The sequence below is a fragment of the Coptis chinensis genome, chromosome 3, assembly GCF_015680905.1.
Source record: "Coptis chinensis isolate HL-2020 chromosome 3, ASM1568090v1, whole genome shotgun sequence".
Classification (NCBI taxonomy): Eukaryota; Viridiplantae; Streptophyta; class Magnoliopsida; order Ranunculales; family Ranunculaceae; genus Coptis; species Coptis chinensis.
Window position 1 is genome coordinate 118,379,854 of NC_141458.1, and position 23,509 is coordinate 118,403,362.

The following is a 23,509-nucleotide window of genomic DNA, read 5'->3' on the forward strand; positions in this document are numbered from 1 at the left end:
CTTTAGGAGAAATATTAAATTTTCGACATCAAATGACGTGTCTTGTGAGAGATTTGATACATTTACCAAAGCTGGAACTAAATTTTGGCTGATTTGGTGTTTGATTTGGTGTATTTTTGGTGTTTTTATCAACATGTGACTCTCCTGAAGATGAAAAAACACCAAATTGTTGGAAATTTGGTGTTTGATGCTAGGAAAGTATCTCTCCTAAAGATATTCTGATATAGATAAATTAAGTTTTCACCAAAGCGCTTTTAAGGCAATCCTAGGCCTACTTCAAACGAATTAAGAATCAAGCTTAAAGCTTTAAACTTAAGAAATAAAAGTTAAGTTCACTTTCTTTTGTTACAGACTTACAGTATAAATGTAGAATGCACTTACGCACCTAATCTGTGAATATGCGAAATGGTAACGTTAGCAGCTTAGTGTCAAACTCCATAAAATAGTAGCATTTACTTGAGATTGTAAATTTGTAATTAGATCATTTTATAGACGACTAAATTAGGAGTTGTTTCTATAGATGCAGATGTCCAAATGCAAATTTATCGAAAAAAAAAAAAAAAAGATGTCCAAATGCAATACATGTTCTGCTGCGGCAAATTGACCGGCGGTGAAAGTTAATTGAGGCACAAGGGTACTTATACCCATGTAATTGTTATTTTTTCAGCGCCCAAACCCAAGTGAATTTCTGGTTTCACTCTTGCATGGTGCAGTCTGTCGTCTCCGTAGTCCCTTCACACTATATATATACTAATATACTAATTACTAAATGTATATGCATACGGGCGGCTTTGAGATTGCTAGAAGAGTTTAAAATGGGACCTAAGATAATAATCACACAAGGGAGTCTTGCATTTTCCTTCCTTTACCAGTCATCCTGTGCATTTGACGGATCGGGTCATTTTTCTCAGCCTCCCATGCGCTTTCTTTGGTAGAATGTCTCTTGTTCTGGATTCTTCTTCGGTGTCGGGGGTTGACATCAGGATCCTGTTCAGTTGACCCTGATTCTGTTGCCGTATCCGAGTTTTCATCCGAATTACTGTATTCTGATTCTGACGGTTTGCGTCGAACTGGATCCCCACGCCTCAAGGTCCTAGCTCGACCATCCTCTTGGAGGTCGTCGTCATCGAGATGGATGATCGGCTCCTTTCCTGTGTCAGACTGATACAAATGCCTCAGCAGCTGTACCTCTTGCTCAAGGTTGCTTCTTTGCTGCACTAGAGCCTGTACTACTTGGTTTGCCTAAACAGTCTCTGGATTGGCAAGAGTAGCATTCTCATTGTTTTGACGTTCTCCTTAAGCGTCATTTCTAGGGTCTGCACCGGGAGCAACAAGTCCGTCGGTGCATGTTACCTGTCCTCGGAGGGTCCTCAGAGGGGATTATTTGCATCATGGTGATGATGGAGAAGGGATGAGATAATTAAATGTTCAAGGTTGAACCGCCTGGCCCCTTACAATAATCTCATTGGATTTGAATTAGAATGATTCATACACAAGTAGAAGAGAAAAGCAACTGGATACAACTCATACAAGGATAATCCTCTAAACGGCATGGGTAGAAAAGGGATCAAAGAAAAACACAAGAAGTCCAAGTGGTGGATGTAAACGGGGCAGCATAGGAAAGGCAGAGACTAAACCTATCCTCACTTCGTCCCAACAGAGCAACAGATTCCAATTATTAGAGAACAAAGAGCAAAATCAAGTGGTGTGACCGTATGAGTTAAATATTTTGGGTTTGAATTTAATTCTTTTTTGTTTGCTTTTATTGGTGAAATTTATTAGTGTTTCTTGAACAGGTATTGTTTCTTATCAGAATGGACTATGTGGGAAATAGAAATAACTAACAAACGGCTTATTAACCTTTATTATATCAGGGACACTGTTCCAAGTGACGCAACCTTGATAAAATATTGGGTTAGGAAACTGAGGAGAATCTAGAATGTAACCAACTTGTTTTCGAAACAGGTCCCAGGACAGTTCATCTGACAACGGTTCAAGTCTGATGATTTCTTGTGCCTCAAAACTGTGACAACAGGCATCCAAGTTTGTTGTGGTGACTATCCCTTTGCTTCCCTTGTGGCTGTCTCCACAATTGATATCTACCCAATTAAGCTCTAATCCATAATAATTTCAACCTAGGACTTGAATGATATTTGCTGGCATCACAATATTATAGTGCACACTATTAATTCAAAGAAATAGGTTTGCACAAATTCACAGATAAACCAAAAAAAAATTAGAAAAAACAAATAAATATAGTTGTTGAAAAATAAGGAAATATACAAGAAACAGTGAAAAGATGAAGTTAAGACTGCATCAAGTATCAGGAATCATAAACATCAATGTTATACCTCAATATTTGCCTTCCCATATATATATGACAATAGAACAAACTACACCTCTGAAAATTCACATTCATGGCACAGTTTTATGTGAAAGCAATACAAGAGTCCGTGTCATGTTCTTTCTTTACTCTGATCACCCCTTGCATTGCACTTCAGCATAGTGGAACAAGACTTTCCGTGTAGTTTACTATTGAATTATGAATCCCTCGGACATTGATATCCCTATAGCTTCTATCTTTAGGGTCATACAAACCTGAATATAATTTATGTATGATGAAGTTTCCAGTATTCGTAACTCCGTAAGGATAATCAAATCCAGTAACAGTATATAGTTTGACCCAAGATTTCCTCAAACCATAGTCTTTCATCACCCACACTTCAAACTTGACAAAATCCTCATAGTCAAAGTTACACAATAGACAAAGGCACCCATCGAAAACTTCAAGTTGAATGCAGCATCGGGATGCAGTTGTACAACCACTCGAAACTCATCACTCATAGTGTCAAAAGCAATGACAAAATTCGAGGCCAAGTCACTTCCACTTTCTTCGGTAGTACTAGGAGTCCCTATCCAATGAAAAGCGTTATTGAAGAAAATCCCTTTGCATTTCCCAGTAGTAATTGTGTAATCTACCAGTTGGATAACCCGCCATGAGTTCTTGGCAAGTGAGTAAACTTCTGCTTCCATACGTGCCTCAGGACAAAATATTCTTACAACTATATAATCCTTGCAAATTGTATTGTAACCAAACCCAGTGAAAGGATCCAGCGATGCAGGGTAGCCTTTGCGAGAAGGTTCTGGTAATTTCTTGCATTCTCTAGTAGAGGGATTGCATAAAAAAAAGGTATGTTCATTCTCTACTTGTATGTATAACACTCCATTACAAGAACCCCAAATGGTGCCAGTCAATATCAGTGGCAAGTTATAAAACTTTACAATCTGCTGACCTGTATTAGAGTCTACCAAGTACGTAGCGTAACGTCCAGGTACTAGTAAACTGTTGCTGCTCTTGTTTGATCTGTGAAGGTGCGTTTCGATAAAACATTGATCACTAATTAAGGAACGCCATAATTTGGACACGCACTTAAACTGTAGAAGAAACTTGACAGGTAGTCTAGAGAGTATATCCTCAATGATTTCTGGAGGGAGGATACTCTGTATTTCTTTTACTTGAAAATTACTGATAAATAATGGATGAAAGTTGAGGAGGGAAGAAATCTTTTGGAAGGAACATAACTTTTTTAGGAAAGAATATAGGGACTTGATCATTGGATCTTCTTTTCTTTGTGATTTTGAGCATCGGAAGAGGTGGTGTTGGAGTTGAATTGAGTAACAATACTGGCAGGGGGCAAATAATAAATTGAGATGCGAGAATGGAAGTGGTTTCGTTTCAAGTTTCAACACGTTTGCTGGTTTCGTTTCATATGGGACTCAAGTTTATAGTTTATACGCAATGTTGCATAGTAGCTTTGAACCAAAACTAGCTATCATATAGTGTAGAGATTTAGATGAATGAAGCTGCTATGATTGCTATAAAAGAGGAATCAATGTTAGGTCAGAGTAGTTCTTGTATGGAAAGATCGACAATTAAAGCAGTGCACATTGAGTAAGTGTTGAAGGAGATTGCTCCAACTGTTTCAGACAAGGTATAGGAACTTCCTTGTTCTTCTTTTTCTTTTTTTTTTCCCGACACAGAATCCTCTTAACACATAGATTTGGTCCCAAAATCTTTTTGTTCCTTCTTGTTTTGTTATATCTTTCTACTATTAGTTCCATGCCTTTTTCATTTTGTTGAACAGCAAATAAAGCACTACGAGGTTTGGTTGCGAAAATCTACGGGCCGTGGGAAAGAAAAACCAGAAAGGAGTAAACGTAACCGAAAGGTTTCAATCACTACCTGTGCGCACAGGTGAAATTGTAACATTTCAGTGCCCGTATACCCACCATTAGATTTGGTGTTTCATTCTAAACGCAAGGGCTATAATTCAGTAGTATTGGATTCTAAACATAAGGGCCGGTTGATTGCTCCTAAAGTTATTCCCAATAAAATTTATGTTTTTAGTTGTTGAAAACTTCCATATGAAAATTCTTGTTGATCGTTTGGTCCCATGAGGAAATTTGAAATTTCCAGTTTTGGGATTTCTGTCACTCAGCAAGTTCTCCCGGAAAATCATAAACAAGAACAAACCAGTTCCTAAAGCTTGTTTTTGTCATCTGAATTCTGAAGTTACGAAAGAGCTCAATAATTCGTTTACTTGGTTGCAGTTGAATCAACTCTCATATAGATAGGTCAAATGAGATTACCAAATTTGTATCAATGGCTTCCTGATCTGACATAGAAGGATGATATGCTAGCTTTTTGGCTTTAGATTAGGTTTTCGTTGTGATTCATTGTTCCCACAGAAAAAGCTTGTAATCAAGTTATCGCAAAGAAAGAAAAAAAACTTTGAAAGAGTACCTGTGTCGCTCTGTGCATTGCCATCCCAATCTCATTCAAGTAGCAGATTGGTCGTCATATTCATGTCAAAAGTGTTATACAATCAACGGAGCAGACCTTTAAAGCCATCTCAATTTTTCAACAGTCACCGCTATTTATCCTGACCCAACAAACTCTGCCTGAATCAGAATCGAGAACCAAAGCCTGCAACAACGAAAGGCTACTGACAGTCCCCTGTTGAAAATGGTTTGACTAGTGAATGGTTTGACACCTACATTTTAAATCAATACCCATACCCAGAATCAGCACCAAACGAATTAATTGTTGAAGAAGAAAGTAGTTGATTTGACACGTTCCCCAAGTAAGAACTTTGTTAATTGACTTTTTGTCCATTTCGCAATAGGATCATCATGACATCTTCTCCGTAATGTTCTGGATAATAGATCTTGTGTGCAGTTCGAAAACTAGAGTGTCTTTTGTAGTTAGTTAAGCAAAGCGAAAGTCTAAAGTAAATTTGTAAAATATGCATTACAAGAGAAGCACCAAAGTGACAAATCACTCTTACCAGAAAACAAGATATCATTCAGAACTCTTCCACAGACATAAATACAAATATACGATACATAAGGAGATAGTAGAATATTTCGTACCTGTAATCAATGGCGGAGATTGGATTCTTTCCTGTTAATACTGAAGCATGTGCTTGTTAATAAAGTGGCTGCAAAGGACGTCTTTGCAGCACAAACATAACCAGTTCTCAGCTGGATGGTGGCACCTAAAAGTGCATGTAACACAACAACTTATAAATTGTAGTCAAGAGAAAAGAAACTAGGGCTTCAAGAATAGTTTTGGTTTTAATATCACTGAGAAGCAAGAAGTTTCATCAACTACGGCTCTATGCTAAATGTTTTCCAATTGCATTTGTCGTAAAAAGTAATTGATATGATCTAGTGTTTGTCCTCTAAACAGAATATAATACCAGTATACCACGCCATTTTTCTCAAAATGCTATGTTTCTAACAGCACTTTCTCCCCATGTTGTGGAGTACAATAACGTTGACAACTACTAACTTTTATTACTGAGCAATCATCATAAGCTGTCAATATCTAACCATAGCAATCGCACAAATAGTTACAATCTACGTTTCAAATTTCCTTTCGTAATTGGATCCAGATGGATTTGAACCATCAACCTCTCAGTTAAGAGTGCTCTTACCATTTTGAGCTTATGAATCCCCTAGAGAATGCACATTGACAAATATATTTGCACCATATGTACCAATGAAAGTACTTAAACACGCAAACAACATGAATTACACGTAACAGGACACTTATTTCATAACTAGCTTGGTCTTATTCACCTTTGTGCGTTGCTCGACGCATGCAAACCACCAGCTCCCTAAACATCATAACTTGCCTACCCTTGAGAGAAGCAATGACAAAATGTCAAGGATCAGGTAAAAAGGAGGACTACAGTCCTATCGCCAAATAGAAATTCAAGCCAAACCTGTAAAGTACAATAAAATACTAAGCAACTTGATTATACAGCAGAACAAAGAAATAAATCAAATATATTAATGGTAGACTATTTCTTTTATATATGAATGCTGACTACATGTGATAAGAAGAAGTGTACCCAAGCAGACTTGTTCGGTATAATGAGAGAAGTCAAGCCTCCTAGGTGTAGTGAGAGAAGTAAAGACTTGTTTCGGTACCCAGGCAGTCTGCTCAGGAGCACACTTTCTTTGATTGCTCTGGGATAACAGGAGCTTAAGACTGAGAATTGGACATGACTTGTCAAGCCAACTAGGAAGCATGGGCCTAAGTCTGGTATCAGGATCCGTCCACGACATGGGGGGAGAAGAAATCCATTAGTAGCTGGAGCATAATCTTTACAAGACTTATCAATCATAGATACAAATTCTTCTTTTGTAGTACCTTTGTTCCCCCCACCAAGCAAAACTGGACAATTGGATCTATCCTTTTTCACATGAACCATGTCAGCAGAGAAGGTTTTTGGCTGGCTAGCGTTATTTTTTTTTGCTTCAATACTAACAACAAACACATATACAGACGATGTTGACAAGTTAGCGTTTCATCATCCCAACAGAAAGCACCTATCAAGCTCAGAAATGCTTCATGCCTTCATTAGCGTTGACTCTAAAATCCACATTTGTTAGTAACTTAGTATGATAGGTGAGTAATCAATACGGAATATGTACAAATAGTCAGACCTTGAATACAAAAAGTAATTAGATAGAAAAAATATCTTACTTTCATCTTTCCCATCTATCAGCAGTGTCGTGAGCAATTCTTGAGCTATTTCCTGCCTTAGGACCCCATAAATTCTAACAGATAATGACCAGACCATTGGAAGCCCCATTCTTCCGTTGTGGATAGTGGATACCCTAGATTGCATTCTCTTTCATGTCTCGTGAGTGCTTCTTGGAAGAGTTATTTGTAGCCCAGCGTGGAACAGGATGTGGTGCTGTTCTGCATCCGTTTTTATACCCTGAAGCCATTAACAAGAATGAACCAAAGACTACTTCATAAGAGTACAAGTACACGTTACTTAAACTACAAGTACCATTTTTTGTAGAGAAGAGAATCAAAAACCAGTTTTGTTTACAGTAAAGATCATTAAGGATATCTACGCAACGTAGTAGATGCAACACCATTATTAAAAACATAAATTTGAATACTGAACAATAAGGATGGATAAAAATCAGGTAAAGAGATACGATATGTTTAAGTTTGATTACGACTGATTGAGAGAACTTTGAAGAGCAAGTATATCACTTGATACAAAAGAAATTTCATGAAGTAGGAAAGCCAATTGCCAAGTGAAGTCTCTCCACGCCCCTCACGCTATGAATTCTTCCGTAAAAAAATTCACAAGCGTGGAGAATACCTTCGCAAATGCTTCTTACTGCATGAAGTTATTCTACTGCCAAGTGAGATGTACCTGCGAAAATCCCCTTATAGCCTTAAGATTAAGTTAAAATAAGTAACTTCGAAATAATCGATAGATGCAGGTTTTAAGGAAGAGGTAGATATGCAACATCCTTATCAGAACTTTTGAAAAAAAAAGTGCCATGATGGAAAAACTAGACAGTCGGGTAGTAGCAGTTTAGTAGGTTATTGCATACTTCTTATAATAGTTTCAGGCAAACCTATGCTAAACTGAGTCACAACATGAATAAAAAGATTAAAATCATGAGAAATAATGTTCGTAAAATAAATAAAATATTAGGTAAAGAACATTGATTTGTGCACATAGCGTCTTAACTAGCAAGAATGCTTACAGAGCACAAGCTATTAGCAAAACAATATGTTCAATAATAATGGTCGGTGAAGAACAAGGAGATTTCCTCCCTCTATTTCAATTGAATAGTAAATCCCGATTACAGAATGTATTGATAAGAGTGGGAAAGAGAAATACCTTTGCGTGCATAATAACAAGGGTGTGCGAACACACTAGGAGCATCAAACCCCATATGGTTCGTTAATAGAAATTAGAAGTTAGATGAAAAAACCAATAAAAAAGTTCAGCCAGTTGACGAATTACATTCTTCTTATACAAGTTTAGCACACCTATTAAGACTTTTCAAACAAGTTAAAAATAATCTTCCATGGCAAATCAAGACTAGATGGAGTAAATGCATAGCTGAGTTGTATCAGTTCACGATATCATCAACTTGGAGGGAGGCAAACTTCTCGGTAGACCAGGTGGCAAAGAAAGCAACGACTATGTCTTCTAAAGAACCCTTTATGTATCAAGGTAAGCCCCCATGGTTATCTAAATGGGAGGCTTCAACTAGAACATACTGATATACTGGAGGCCTACCTAGTAGGGTTGCAAGCTCACCTAGATTTTTCATTTTCTTTATGTTTCTTTTATACTTTTCTGTAACTCCTTCCCATTTTCCTATACTTAATAAAATTCACATCTCATTTAGCAAAAAAATAATAATAAAAAAAAAGACAACAATATACATCACCTTAATTCCACGAGACATATAAAAGAAAGAGCAATTGAATGCGTTCAGCAAAGGATCATATGAACTTGATAATCAACAGGAACAAGGTCTTTTTGTTTTTGGATAAAAGCCCAAGCCCTATTATTTTTATAGGCAAATATGCCCCGGTTCACAAATAAGCCACACGTTCTGGGCCGACGGAGAGTATGTGGCCCAAAAAATATTTTGGTTGGTTTTTGTCTATCTGTCCTCATTTCTCGTCTTTTCTCTTCGTCCTTTTCCCTCTCAATCTCTAGACTGCAATCTCTCCCTCTCCGCTCACCCCCCACTCAGGGGCGGACCCAGGATTTCAACTCTCTTCGGGCTAAAAGCCTAAAAGAAGATAGCCATGCCATTGTGTAATCCTTCAAGCCCAAGTTCTCTAGGTGGTGGTAGTATCACCTGCAAATTTGCCTCCGAAATTTGACAAATTTTTTCTCAAAATCGACCAACTCTAGGTGGGCCAAAATTCGCCCGTAGCGTCATTTGTAATTTGTCGTACGACTCTCAATGTCACCCCAAATTGAAAAAAGTAAAAAAACCCACGCCACATTCGGCCGCGGGAATGTCGTGGCTAAAAAAAAAAAAGTAAAAAAAACCCCCACGCCGACATTTGGAATGACGCATTACATTACCATTGTAGCCAAGATCCACATCCGGAAATCGAAAATTTGCATCTAGAGATGCGGCTAGACAGGTGATACTACCAGATTTGCTTTCATCTAGAGTTGGTTTTTCGCAAAATTCTGAGTTTTGGAAGCAAATTTGGAGGTAATACTACCACCTAGAGATGCTCTAAGTATGTGGGCAGACTTTTTTGCCTTGGGCAGTTGGGCTTTAGGTAGTTTAGGTAGTATAGTATTTTTTGTTTTGTAGCAAAAGGACCCCGGGCTGAAGCCTGGTCCAGCCCTCTCCTAGGTCCGCCCCTGCCCCCACTGGCATAGCAGTATACTAGTTTAGTTTAAGAAATAAACTCCGCATAGGAGGGGATCACGCCCGTGTACGAAAAACGCAAAGTCCATGAGCTGGATGGGCTTTAAAATAAGGTCCAAGCCCGGTCCCTCCTAATTCTACTGTTGGCTTACTACCCACGCAGAAAGCCCAGCGGTAAAGTGACTTTGGCTAACCTATAAAAACAGCAACGTTCTCCCTCACTTGTTTCCTCCCAATTAAATTTTACTCTGTAGTTTTTTGATTAAGAGATAAGAAAGCAGAAGCCAAATTACCATCTCATTTCTCTTCTACTCTCTAAACTCGAGTTTCGAATTAGTGTTTATTTTGTTATTTAGTTAACAATCGAAGGATTATTAGTAGCTAACAGTCGAAGGATTTAGGATTTGGACAACATTAAACACGGTATGTTTTCACCTGTTAGATTAATTTAATTTTTTTAATGACAACTGTGATATCTGTTTGATATGTTCATATGTATAGTTATCTGCTATGCTAAATTTCATTGTTATCCCTATATTAAATTGTTTAGTGAGCACACAATACACAATTAGCAAGTTTATGGCCATTCCAAGCATTTTCACACAACTCTGAAAACAGCAGACCAAGCGCAATGCAGACCTTCAGGGGCTTATTATCATCGATATCTTGCATACTTTCATTAATATACCATGTCTGCTTTCAGAAACATTACAAATTGCAATACAATTTTTCAATTTCCCCTTTTTGGACAGATCTTCAACCATTCTTTTCCACTATAGCTCAGCAACTTGACCATAATCTCGGTGCCCATCGTCTAAGTGAGCTATAATAACATCATATGGTAGCGACTCACACTTCTTTTTACTCACGTAAACCTCAGGTACTTCTAGAATTCGACAAAGGGGAACAAGAACTCTCTTCACTGTATAAGGTTAGTACTCATTTTCTCAAATAAACTTGTTTTCTAAAATAATTAATTCTAGTGGTGGTGTATAGTATAACCGTATAGGGTGAGTTCAGGTTTTTTTTTCAAGGCCATTGTAAAATTTCAGGCTAATCTTTGCTCAAGGATCAAGAAGATTTACTAGACCATAGTATCATGGTACGTTTTTATTATTATTTTGTTTTTTTATTTAGAAATAATTTTTGGCACTGAGATATTCATTTGATTTTGCTCCGCTGTCTGTAGTTGGTGTTAACGTTAATTAATATGTTTAATTTTCAGTCAGGCCGGAAGGAAACAGTTCTCGATTTGGCCAAGTTTGTTGACAAGGGTGTACAAGTCAAGCTTACTGGTGGAAGACAAGGTCAGTTGTGGCCCCTTGCACGTCCTGAATTTAACAAGTGTTTCATATTTTCGTTTCCTGTTACTGCATTTTTTTCATATTCCTTCAATTTTAAGTGAATACCTTTCAGAAGAAACTTCAAATGTGTGACTTAAGGGTCCCTCACTTATTGTCTCATTGCTTATGTTGCTTTGTTTTGCTTAGTTTTGAACTTTAGACACACGGATTGTTTCTACTCTCTAGTATGGGTTGTTTGTTCTTTGTTTACTAGAGGGTTTGGTGGATAGTGGTTATGTACTTATGTGGGTCGTTATGCTGTTGTGCACTTGTACCCTGTATATTTGCTGATCTCCCAAATCCATCCTAGGTGAGTTGACCTCTCAGTGGATGATGGATCACTTAAGAGATTTCTTCATGGTAGTGCGCTTGGCAGTTTGTCCTACGTCGGCAGCAGACATTGAGTCTGTATAGTTTTTCTTTGGCCTCCAGAGTGTAGCGTGGAACACATCAGGGGCACAGAAGAGTTTTAAATTTGTAAGTTTGGGGGGAGAGGCTGGCTAGTTTTGAGTCTAAAGGAAGTTTGTCTAACAAATTTCTGGGTTGTCCTAGTTGTTCAATGTGTGTGTGTGTGTGTTTGTTGGGGGAGGGAGGGAGGGGGAGTTCATTGACACCAGTCATTTTTTTCTGTTGGACTAGGCTGAGTGAGTCCTGGTCAAGAATTTGGTTTTAGGAGTGTGGGGGCAGTCTATCAACTTTTTATCTAATTTTTTAATGAATTAACGTGGATATGGAAGTAGCTTTTTATCATTGTCATACCTCCCGCTTTGGTAATTTGTCTCTTGCATTTATTCTGGATATACAATTAGTGCCGTTATTTCAGCGTCCTGGTTGGTGATGAGCTATAGGATTTTAATATGGTTGATATAGAATTTCTGAATCCAAAACTAGGTGCATAATTGCTGACTTGAGTAATCTTCTGCTAATAGTCACAGGGACGCTGAAAGGATATGATCAGTTACTGAACCTTGTGCTCGATGAAGCAGTAGAATTTCTCAGAGGTATTAAATAATTCCCCTGAAACAAGCATAACTGTGATTATTCTCTCTTATTTCCCTTTCATCCTTTTAGTCCGTTGCTGGTTTGGTGGTTGTTGCAATTGAGATGTAGTCTATCAGGTGAATATGTATCTGCTGAGCCACAATCCATGGTCCCAACGTCAATGAAATAGATACTGTCTTGTGTAGGAAATTAAGTTGCTTTTAGCAAATCACATGTGCTTAGTACTGCTTACATCCTATAGTAATGGTTGGACGATGGCGGTGGCCTTTTAGCTTTTTGCGATGTGTTGTCTGTGACTTTCTCTGTCCGGAAATATACCCAAAATTCATATATCATTCTCTATTTGGAATTACAGGTTAGACAATCACTCTCTTATCTGAACTACAGCCGAGAGTTTATCCTAGGTGCTGTTTTCTTGTGCTAGATTAGATTAATGTTCCAATTGTACTAGCCTAATTAAGGAGTATTGCTTCACTTTTGCATCTGGTGGAAAACTTTGCCATCTCTTACCAATAATCCCACGGATTGCTGGTGGCACAAGAATTGTTTAATCGAGTGGGATAAGGTGTTGTTTAGTAGACCCGGACATGTTAAACATGTACTATGCAACTTAATAAGAAGATTTTTTATTTTTTATTTTTCTTTCCCAATAACAATTAAGAGTTGAAGCCTATTTGCTGATACGACCTACTTTTTATGAATCCCTGTGGTAGAAAACAAATAGTAGTCCATTTGTTAGCTATATCGTTGAATAATAACAAATAATTATTTTAGAAATATTCTTTGCCTATATCAAATTTTGTTCATCTCCAGAACAAAATTTGAGATTTTCAACAATGGTGGGGCTTAAAGTGAAAGAATCAAAGAACCACTCTCAAACACTTTAAGAATTCCTATTTACAATGTAAATATCAAGTGTAGTGAATCTATATGCTGATGTTCATCTGAACTTTTCCATTTAGTCATTGTGTGGTATGGAACTTTTAGATCATACTAGACGTGCTAATTTTGTTAGTTGTCTTTATATCATACCTGATTGGCTGATTGTGATAGCTTCTGGTCATCGTAATTAATCTTGTTGTTTGCTTTTGTGCTGCAGATCCAGATGATCCACTAAAGAATACTGACCAGACCCGGCGTCTTGGCCTAATAGTATGTCTCTCTAAACATGCTTATTGGATTTTGAAACATTGACCAAATGAAATTTGTTATTATTTTATTTTAAAGTTATGTTACATGGACATGCTATATTTTAAAAATAATCTGTGTCAGATACGTATCTGCGTGTCCGTGTTAGACACACCGCAGACAATATTGTATCTGAGATACCTCAATTTTTTATATTTCGCCGTGTCAAACACTTCATATCTGTGTTCGATACGGACACACGCATCCGTGTCAATGTAACTTAGTTTTAAAGTGACCTGTTGAAAAACTTCGACGACAACCTTAAGTGATTATATGGTTATGAGCTATGGCTGGTCACATCCAAATTTGCATTGCTAGTTATTTTATGTTTATAGTCCACCTTAATTTTGGTATGTTCATTATGTCAACATTCCAAACCCCATAAGCAGTCATTTATGTTAAATTGTAGGTTTAGTTGCCATTGATGAGACACTCTTGTTGTTTCTCACAATGTTGAGATGTCCCTATTGTCCATATCCATATAGACAATCAACTTGCATGACCTGTAATCGTGTGCTTAGCTTTTTAAGTTTTAACCCGTTCACAGAAAGATCGGCAAATGTGACTAATAGTTTATGCACCTAGTGGTTAAGAGTCCAGAGGTGGAGTTTTCTAGTGAGTTCCCTTACCCGCCGAGTGTTTGAGTTCACCTTGAAGTCCCCCAATTAAATGGCATGTGTAGTAGATGATTTGGGCATCCATTTGGACAGTTTCTTCTTTTCTCTTATAAAGGTCGAAAAACAATAAATGCTTCTCTCTCCACTGTTTCTACAAAGGCATAAAGAGTCCTGCTATGTGAACTCTTTTACTGTTTCCAAAATGGTTACAAAGGTATCTACTGATGCACATTAGTAATATCCGTTTCCCCGACTTCTTCCTCTACTTACTCTTTAGGTATGCCCATTTTATCTTGTACTCTGCAAACGGTTGAAGGATCCCTTAATCTATGGGAGTTGAGGGAAGCATTTTTTTTTCCTTTTAATTTTTAGCAGTCTCATTGGTAGTATTGAATTTGTGTGCAAAGATCAAGATAGAAAATCCCGATTGTGGAACCAAAATAATGATCTGGGTAGAAAATCCAAACACATGATTAGGGCTGCAATTTAATATCCGGTAATGACTTTGCTACATTTACACATTGCTAAATTTGAAGTCCGAATCCGATAGTGTATAATCAATACCCAAAAGAGATAAGTGTTATCCCCCTACACTGCAAATAGTTTCTATAACGTGGGAAATTGTTGTAAATAAAAGATGCAAGTAAGATGAAGCTCCCAGCATTGTGGACATTTGACCTGAAATATGAGATTCTAGAGTAAACGATTTGAATTCATCTGCTTCTGTAAGTGATTTATTTGGTATAGTTCATAGTTTAAAACAACTGAGTTCTTACAGTTAATTGTATGACTTTGTAAGAATGGGAGTACATGTATACTTTTATAGTGATATAGATGCCAGGTATCTCTACTGATAATTATAAAACAAAGAAAACTTTTATTGGTATCAGCTACATAGGGTTACTTCTCTAATTTTTGACATTGTACTTATTTGCAGGTTTGTAGGGGGACTGCAGTGATGCTTGTATCCCCAACTGATGGTACTGATGAGATTGCCAACCCCTTTATCCAGCCAGATGGGGCTTGAGCTGTTGCCTTTGTAACTACTTGAATTTAACTGTTTTAAGGTGTATTCTTGGTGTGTTCTTACACCCTTATCTTCTAGCCTTCCTGATTAAAAAATTAAATACACAGATCACTATCATAGTATCATGTACTTAATATTCAAAAACTAATAGCTATAATCATATTGAAGAAGAAAGAACAGTTATGATCACTCGTACCTGCATACTTTAATCAATTTCAGTAACTCTTGGTGAATATACACCTTTTTTCTCCGTATGTACACGTAATTATGTAAACAAAACCAAATCAGACTAAAACCATTCCCAAATACAATGATATGAAAGGCAGATACTATGGGAATGTTTGATACAGCTTTTAGCAGGTATCTGGCAGCTACAGTGATCAGTTGTAATCAGACATGCACTACCACTGGTTTTCGGAGTAGGTGATTTGGTCTGATTTTCGAGAAATCAGTTTTGAAAAAGCGCCGATTAACAGGTCTGCTCTAGTAATTCTCATCAGTCATCATAAATTCCAAGTGAAGCAGCTTAGCAGATGAAGAATAGAAATGAGAAACGAAATTATTCACTGCTATTATTAAAAAAGGCTGAGAAAAGGCCCGTCAATTTTCATTTCGAGGATGTTGAGAAGAAAAGCTCGTTTTTTCTCTTTCATCGTTTGGCTCTAAAATTATTCGTAGAAGTTGGTGATCTAGGCTATGACCAGGCATTGGGTCTGTTCAATTGTATGAGGGCATTTCCAATGTGGGGTGTAAACCGTATAGAGTGGAAATTTTACACCCGTTCCAATGGGGGCTTTATACCGTAGTAGGTAATAGTGTATTAGTTAATAGAGAGGGTGGGGAATTCCCCTTATCGCTATTAGTTAATAAAAAGTCCGGGCGACACTCAAACTGACGTCTGAGTGAAATAATTTTCGGACGTTATTTGGAGTAACATCCCTTTCTAATTCTAAAGTAATTTTTTAACTTCGGACAGTTGGCGTCCGAGTTTAAAATCTTTTTTTTACTCTTCCATTGGAGAGTATAGAGTGTAGATATTTATAAGCTATACAATAATATATAATTAGAGGTGTAAAATCCAAATAGCACCTATATGGAGCCTAGGTGGAGGTGTAATTTTACACCCCCCATTGGAGATGCCCTGATCAAGATGAGACCCTGTTTGGCATTCAATCAGCTGTCAAGATGAAACAGTATTCCACTCTATTAGATATGTTGAGAAGAAAATTAAGTCCAAAGGTAACATTTCCTCTTTCCAAAACTACTACTAATCAACACCACTTGTTCCTGTTTATTCGTTTAGAGAATTTGGTGAGAGAAAGGTGTAAATCTGCTGACCTTGGCTATGACGAGGCATTGGCTCTGTTCAATCGTATGATTCAGGCCAGACCCAATTTGCCTTCCGTTTTCGCATTCACTCAGCTGTTAGGTGCCCTCGTCAAGATGAAACGTTATTCTACTGTATTAGATATGTACAAAACAATGACTTGTGCAGGAGTCCAATCAAGTGTTGTTACTCTTAACGTCTTGATTAACTGTTATTGCCACTTGGGTCGTGTCAATTTCGGTTTCGCTGTTTTCGGTAACATTTTGAAACGAGGGCTGGAGCCAAATGCTATTACTTTCACCACTCTTCTTAAGGGACTCTCTTTGCATGGTCAAGTATTAGAGGCTGTCGAGTTACTCCACAAGAATGTGGACAATGGGTATTTGGCCGATGAAGTCACTTATGGAGTCGTGATCAACGGACTTTGCAAAGCTATGAATGCTGATGCTGCTCTTATGCTGTTCAAGGCAATGGATGAGGCAAAAGTCAGGCCTGGTGTAGAGATTTATACTATGATTATTGACAGCCTTTGCAAGGAAGACCAGGTGAACGATGCTATCCGTCTGTTTCAAGAAATGTCTGATAAAGGAATTGCAGCAGATGTGATTACATATAACTCTTTGATTCGTGGCCTATGCATTTCAAAACAATGGAAAAAATCTAATGACTTGTTCAATGACATGACCAGTCGAGGAATCTCACCAGATGTGTACACATACTATTTTGGTTGATACATTATGTAAAGAAGGTAGGGTTGAATTTCTCTCACCAACAGGTAAATCCCAGTGAAAGATTTGAGAGAGATTAGTAACCAACATCTCATCTATCTCACCATCAGTCATAAAATCTCCTGTATCAAAGCGTAGATCACTGTGGTGTATGTTATGGTGTCGGGCTGCAAATATTTGCTAGATAAGCTACATAAAATCTCCTTTGTTGATGATGATGTACAACCAGAATATTCGCTTTTAATCCATTCTTATCCATCAAATTGAACAATTCCACGGCTTCTCAACACAACCATTAGCACACAATCCATGTATCAAAGCCCTATGTGTGACAACATCGGGACTTTGCCCATGAGCTAGCATAGCACTGAAAACCGATGATGTACAACCAGAATATTCGCTTTTAATCCATTCTTATCCATCAAATTGAACAATTCCACGGCTTCTCAACACAACCATTAGCACACAATCCATGTATCAAAGCCCTATGTGTGACAACATCGGGACTTTGCCCATGAGCTAGCATAGCACTGAAAACATTTTGTGCATCCACAACTCTCCCAACCTCGCATAGGCCAGTTATAACGATGCTGTATGTAAAGTTGTCAGGTTTTAAACCGTTGCAAGTCACATCTTTAAAAAGTCACATGGCCTCATCTAATCTTGCAGTAACCATTAATCAAAGTATTATAACTTACAACATTAGGTTCCACACCTCTTTCCACCATTGAATCAAACACCTGTACTGCCTTTTTCATTTTACCTTTCAAGCAATATCCATCCATATCTCTTACCAACAGGTAAATCCCAGTGAAAGATTTGGGAGAGATTAGTAACCAACATCTCATCTATCTCACCATCAGTCATACCTACGAGTGTGTTCACAGTGAAACCAAGCTCAGCTATTTTTGCAACCGTGCTGTATCGAACACGGTATCCTTGGAACAGCTCTTCTAGTCCTCGTCCAATATGCTGATCTCTTGGTCGCATCGTCATGGGATACGAAGGAGGAGGAGGTGGAAGAGGTGCTGATGCTGTGGCTCTTGTCTCCCATTTGTATGAGTTCCAAAGTTCTAACAAAGGAATCATGAAGTTTCAACCTCTACACTTGAATAGCTTTACAGAATCTAATCATTCTACATCTCTAGCAAGTCAATAACCAGTTAATACTCCTCCAAATAACAGGCCATGGAGGACTGGAGATCTACTAACTACATGGAGGACCACGACATCCCACCATGCTTCCAAATTAATGACATCCTCTATTCCGCATTGATACTCAAAGACTTGATACATGCATACTATTAAACCATTTACTTCTAGCCTCAACTCAAGGAACAGAAAGTGAATTGCTTACCAATCGAAACTTCATATAAACTCTATGATCAAATGCAATCAATTCATATACGAAAACTATGTATTATAAAACCCATAAAAGACAAGATTACAAACCTTACATAACAAATTACAGTAATAGAAAATATTCTAACCTTTTGAACTAGAATCATCTTTTCCTTTTATTCCTCTCTCTCAGCAATGCAAGTTCCCTCTCCTTCTCTCTTTTCTCTCTCTTCAATCTCTCGTCCCTCAACTCCTCCAACGTCTTCTTCCCCAACTTCTTCTTCTTCTTCTCCTCTTTCTTCACATCCAAACTACAACTCCCATCCCCCTCTTTAACCGGTAGCGAAACATACCACGGCGCCTTTACACCTTTCCCAACAATACCATACCCTAACCTATACTTGTCATCTTCGGCTGAAACAACAACCTTCTCTTTCTTCTTCCCTTCTTCTTGTTTTTTCAATTTCTTCCTTTTAAACCCCTCCTCACTATCATCTTCTTTGTTCTCACTTAATAAAAAAGGAAATACTTTAATACCTTGGAATAAATTGATGTGATTGTTATTGGATTCTGTTGTGATGGAAACGGAATCTGTTGTGTCAGGTTGTAAGCCTTTTGCGAGTTTGAGTTTGTGGATACGGAATTCGGTGTCGCGTTTACGGGATTGTTCACGTTTGATTTGGTCTTCTTTTGCAGCGGCTTCTTCGTCTTTTTTTACTTTTTCTCGGTTGTCGAAATTGTATACGTTCCAACTTTTTTGAGGAAGGATGTTTAGACCACCGTGGCCTCCCATTCGTCTGGTGGAAAGTTTTTCTGTTGGTGAGAGAAGGAGAGAAGAGTGGGCGAGACTTGGTAGAGTAATAAATTTTGGGGTGGAACGTCAATGGATTAAAACTCGACTTTTGTTGGTCCTGGGCTAACATGTAAAATCCGTGGTCTGAATTTGGTTTTGTAAAATCAAAACCCGACTCGATTTTGGATTGGACTCGGGTTAGTAATCACTCTTTACAAGAGCAGAACTCCAACTCCCTCCTATGTCATGTTGTAATGACGAACTGCGGTCCGGTATTACTTTGCAATCAGTGTTTGAGCCCTTCAAAAGTTTGATAACTAGTATTTGTTGTCGCAACAATGCCAAAGAAACTAACATCCATAAAGTGAATTTCTTTCTTTTGGAAGTTTCTACTCCGACACTTTCGTCTCCACACTAGTAGATACCCCTCTTATAGATGAAGACAAATATCACCATTTTGACTCTTTGGACGAGATTGATGATTTTCTCAAAGAGGTAGATGAATACCATAATTATGTGGATGCAACCAAACTAGATGAGGAATTTGACGAGTTTCTAAGAGCCTGTGATGATTCCCCATCTCAAGAACTACCTAGAGCATCACCTGCCTCGATTCCCCTTCCTCCATCTTTCCAAAGGAACCTTGAGCTTACACTTAACCTTTTTGCTTCTCTTATGCTTCATGACTTTCTAAAACCATCTGATAAGGACATAATACCCAAGAAAGAGCCACCTGACTTCTTCAATTTCAGATGTGTGATAATACCAACCCATGCCACCAATGAGATTTGTGCTAAACCCACATTCTCATTTTTTCCATTATTTCCTTCTAAACTTTTCCATATCTCACATATCTTCCACAACCATCCATTTTTTCATGATCATTCACTTGGCTACCCTTTCGTTGGAGAAAAAAGAAGAAATTGCATGCTAGGTTAGGTTCTACATCTATCAGTATTCACTCTCATTCCGCTACGCCACGTCATAGGAAATCTTGGTGCCTAATTCTATTTGGGTTTGCTTTTTGTGATAATTATTTATAGACAGACCCGCAACTCTTTAGATTGTTGATATATGAAAAACTGCATGTTAGTACAAGTTTTAGTCTAATAAGTCTCGGGAATCTGACTTTAAAAGACCTACATTTAAAAAAAAAAATCTAAACCATGTTTTCAAAAATTTGTTTGGGGGTAGGGTGTTAGTCTTTCCATTCTTGATCACTCAACTTCCTATTCTGGCACATCCTAATATCGTGGCTAGTTCGTTAATTGTATTATGGTTGTTTTAGGAAATTTCGTTCTCTATTTTTAGTAGAATTTGAGTCCAAATTGTTTAGTTAAGTAGTTAATATTAGATTATGTATTTGGTTGTTATTTGAATTTTCAGTTAATTAATTTTTTGTCCGAGCATGCTATCTATTTTTCATGAATCCCACCTTTCCGACTTGTTTGGGGGTGACATTATTTGTTTAGCATTGTATTTTACCCTATCCACCTGTATTTGAAATTTAATATTGCAAGATTTTGAGAATATGATTTGTGTGAGCATGTTGCTAATATGGTGTAGCTAGAATTAGCTACTCTTGGTTTGAGCAACCTCAAATATTAGAAATTTGGATGAGTACTATTTTTAATTCCATCCTAAAAGCTATATGTTTTGATTTTGGAGCTTGTTTCTATTTTGGTTTTAGAAATTTTCTTCTTCCATCATATTGCCTTAACAATTTGGGCAACTTGAGGAACTTATATTATGAAACTAGTGCTCTATAAATACATGGCACACCATAAACTTCACACCATACCTCTCACTTACACCTCTCATTTTCACTTTTCACTTTCACTTCACATCCATTATAGTATAATTTGAATGTTTGATTGATTTCCATTGCGTTGTGGGCTTGTGGCATTGCGCACAGGCTGTAACCTTGTAGGGTGAATTTCTTCCGATGCAAGTTATAAAACAAGAGGGCTTATAAATCGACATTGTTCTCCAACCGACCATGCCTTTCAATTTTGACCAATTCAACTGGTTTTTTACCCTTTTGCCTTTCTGTACAACATTCTCTCTCCTCCTGCCACACTCTCTCTTCTTGTACTTCTGATGTTGACATGCACAGTCATATCTATTCGTTAGATTCTCTTAGCTATACATACCAGCGATTAATGACCGTTAGATTTTAACCCAGCAAAAATGAAAACGAACTTTAGCTATTGTAGGATCACGAACCAGCAACTTATGGATCTACTATCAGCAACTTCTGGCTTGTTTTTGTTGTACGGACATGAGATAGCGTTCACCTCGATTTTTATGCCAAACTATAAAAGTGTTTTCAAACCTCCAAAACTTCCAGTTTTTTTACTTCATCTTCTTGGTTATCCTGTCCTTCGTGATTTTGGTAAGGTTTTTCATGGAGGACAAGAACACAAATCTTGATAATGGATTTTTCTAAGGATCATCTTCTTGATTATCCTCTCCCTCAACGGTTCTCATTGTTTATTGAAATATTTTGAGCTTTGGTTTGTTGTCTTCAGTGTTGGTTTCTCTCTAGGTCGTCTTGGGTTTGTTTTTACGTAGTAGTGTATAGAGTTTTTTAAGATTTCCATAGTTGTGTTTACTATTTCCATGTTAATTTTGTTCTACCCTTGTTCTTGTTGTATGGAGTGAAGAAGTATGTAACAGGTGAGGTGAAATTGAGAGTGTTTGATGTGTATATTTTCTTAGAAGGATTCATGTGTCTAGTGGAAAGTTTGTTGATGTACTTGATGAACAAGTCCCTTTCTAGATCGATGAAAAAATGGATTGAATACGAAAACAACTGAGCAGTCATTATGGTGAGCTTGGATTGCCTTTTCAATCGGGATTTCGCCAGGTTTTAGCAATGAAGACTCTGTGGATGCCACTACATAAGTGACACTTACATGTACCGTCAGCAACTTGGGTTTGTTTTTACATAGTTGTGTATAGAGTTTTTTTTAAGGTTTCCATAGTTGTGTTTACTATTTCCATATTGATTTTGTTCTTTTTGCATTGAGTGAAGAATTATGTAACAGGTGAGGTGAAATTGAGAATGTTTGATGTGTATATTTTCTTAAAAGGATTCATGTGTCTTGTAGAAGGTTTGTTGATGTACTTGATGAACAAGTCCTTTTCTAGATCGATGAAAAAATAGATTGACTACTTGAATATGATTCAAGGCATGATTCAAAAGCAGAAGAAAACAACTGAGCAGTCATTGTGGTGGGCTTGGATTGCCTTTGTAGTCGCGGTTCCACTAGGTTTTAGCAATGAAGAGTTTGTGGGTGCCACCATAAGCGAAACTTACATGTACCGTCAGCAACTTGGGTTTGTTTTTACGTAGTAGTGTATAGAGTTTGTTTAAGGTTTCCATAGTTGTGTTTACTATTTTCATGTTGATTTCGTTCTTTTTGCATAGAGTGAAAAAGTATGTAACAGGTGAGGTGAAATTGAGAGTGTTTGATGTGTATATTTTCTTAGAAGGATTCATGTGTCTTGTGGAAGGTTTGTCCAAGCGCCTGAAATTGAGTTTTTGGCTTATCAGTCGCGGTTCCGCCAGGTTTTAGCAATGAAGACTCTGTGGATGTAACCATAAGCGACACTTACATATACCGCCAGGTTTCGGCAACTTGGGTTTCTTTTGAAATCCCACTTCCACTTCACTTCATAGATCACCTTATGGAGTTTTGGAAATGCTTCACTGTATAGGTTTGGACTTGAATCGATGTAATGGTATTTTGTGGTTTGTGAAACAGCCGGTTCATTATGCTTGAGTGTCAGCACAGTAACTGTTAATGTTCATGTGTTTTGTTTGTGATTATATCAGGTGTACCCTTATATCACTGTTGTTGTTTATAAAGAGATAATGAGACCCTAATAGAAAGAAGGGTTAGAAAGAAATCTGTATGGAAACTCAATAAGAAGAAAAAAGAAAAAATGCATTTAACATTCACAAAACTGGGCTGGACGTGTTATTCAAAACGGAGGTAATTGGCAGCGTTTTATGTATGATATATCAGCAACTGAAGCCATAAACAAGAACACAATTGAGACTATCAGGTTGACTTTAATATACACCTATATCTTATGTACAAAATATTATTATCTAATAACAAGTTAAACAAAAGTTAACTTTGATAAGTTTATTCAACCCCTTATTCAATATCAAGTAAAGCAAAAGTGTAGCATTTAATAACACATACTGAAGTTGAGAAATAGCATCTCAGTGCCATATTTCACCATTGTTCGCACCCAACTCAGTTACAAGCTTGTCTGTAGTTCAATCTTTAAAAAAAATTCTTATACAAATAGCCAAAATGTTAGGAAGCTAGTCCCACCTTTTGTAAAATGACTAGACTCAAAAGTTGCTGATAGTTAGAACGTTCGAATATGT

At 37.4% G+C, this 23,509-nt stretch overlaps 2 protein-coding genes and 1 long non-coding RNA gene across 6 annotated transcripts; 2 read left to right on the forward strand and 1 right to left on the reverse strand.

Moving 5' to 3' along the window:
- Positions 1-9,822: 9,822 nt before the first annotated feature.
- Positions 9,823-15,101, forward strand: LOC147513587 (sm-like protein LSM7). Of its 3 annotated transcripts, none has more exons than XM_086596720.1 (7): positions 9,823-10,158; positions 10,616-10,666; positions 10,788-10,837; positions 10,961-11,042; positions 12,008-12,079; positions 13,180-13,232; positions 14,823-15,101. In XM_086596720.1, exons 3-7 carry the CDS (start codon positions 10,835-10,837, stop codon positions 14,910-14,912), a joined length of 300 nt encoding a protein of 99 aa, XP_086452846.1. In that variant the 5' UTR covers positions 9,823-10,158; positions 10,616-10,666; positions 10,788-10,834; the 3' UTR covers positions 14,913-15,101. The 3 variants fall into 3 exon arrangements, with proteins under 3 accessions (XP_086452846.1, XP_086452847.1, XP_086452848.1); XM_086596721.1 differs by having other exon boundaries at positions 9,926-10,158; positions 10,755-10,837; XM_086596722.1 differs by lacking the exons at positions 9,823-10,158; positions 10,616-10,666; positions 10,788-10,837; positions 10,961-11,042 and adding an exon at positions 10,410-10,426 and having other exon boundaries at positions 11,970-12,079.
- Positions 14,862-19,207, reverse strand: LOC147513588 (uncharacterized). Of its 2 annotated transcripts, none has more exons than XM_086596719.1 (2): positions 18,458-19,207; positions 14,862-14,995 (listed from the first exon to the last, which is right to left on the reverse strand). In XM_086596719.1, exon 1 carries the CDS (start codon positions 19,099-19,101, stop codon positions 18,472-18,474), a length of 630 nt encoding a protein of 209 aa, XP_086452845.1. In that variant the 5' UTR covers positions 19,102-19,207; the 3' UTR covers positions 14,862-14,995; positions 18,458-18,471. The 2 variants fall into 2 exon arrangements, with proteins under 2 accessions (XP_086452845.1, XP_086452844.1); XM_086596718.1 differs by lacking the exon at positions 14,862-14,995 and adding an exon at positions 17,344-18,040.
- LOC147513589 (uncharacterized) lies at positions 16,251-19,182 on the forward strand. Its single transcript, XR_015215546.1, has 2 exons — positions 16,251-17,014; positions 17,768-19,182. It is a non-coding gene; the product is annotated as an uncharacterized LOC147513589 (long non-coding RNA).
- Positions 19,208-23,509: the final 4,302 nt, after the last annotated feature.

What these genes read in the sequence shown, in the direction of transcription:
- LOC147513587 (XM_086596720.1), top strand. An exon ending in AGCAGTAGAATTTCTCAGAG is followed by an intron (nt 12,080 to 13,179) that starts GTATTAAATAAT and finishes TTTGTGCTGCAG; the next exon opens with ATCCAGATGATCCACTAAAG. An exon ending in CCCGGCGTCTTGGCCTAATA is followed by an intron (nt 13,233 to 14,822) that starts GTATGTCTCTCT and finishes ACTTATTTGCAG; the next exon opens with GTTTGTAGGGGGACTGCAGT.
- LOC147513588 (XM_086596719.1), bottom strand. Translation starts at nt 19,101, where the DNA reads ATGGGAGGCCACGGTGGTCTAAACATCCTTCCTCAAAAAAGTTGGAAC.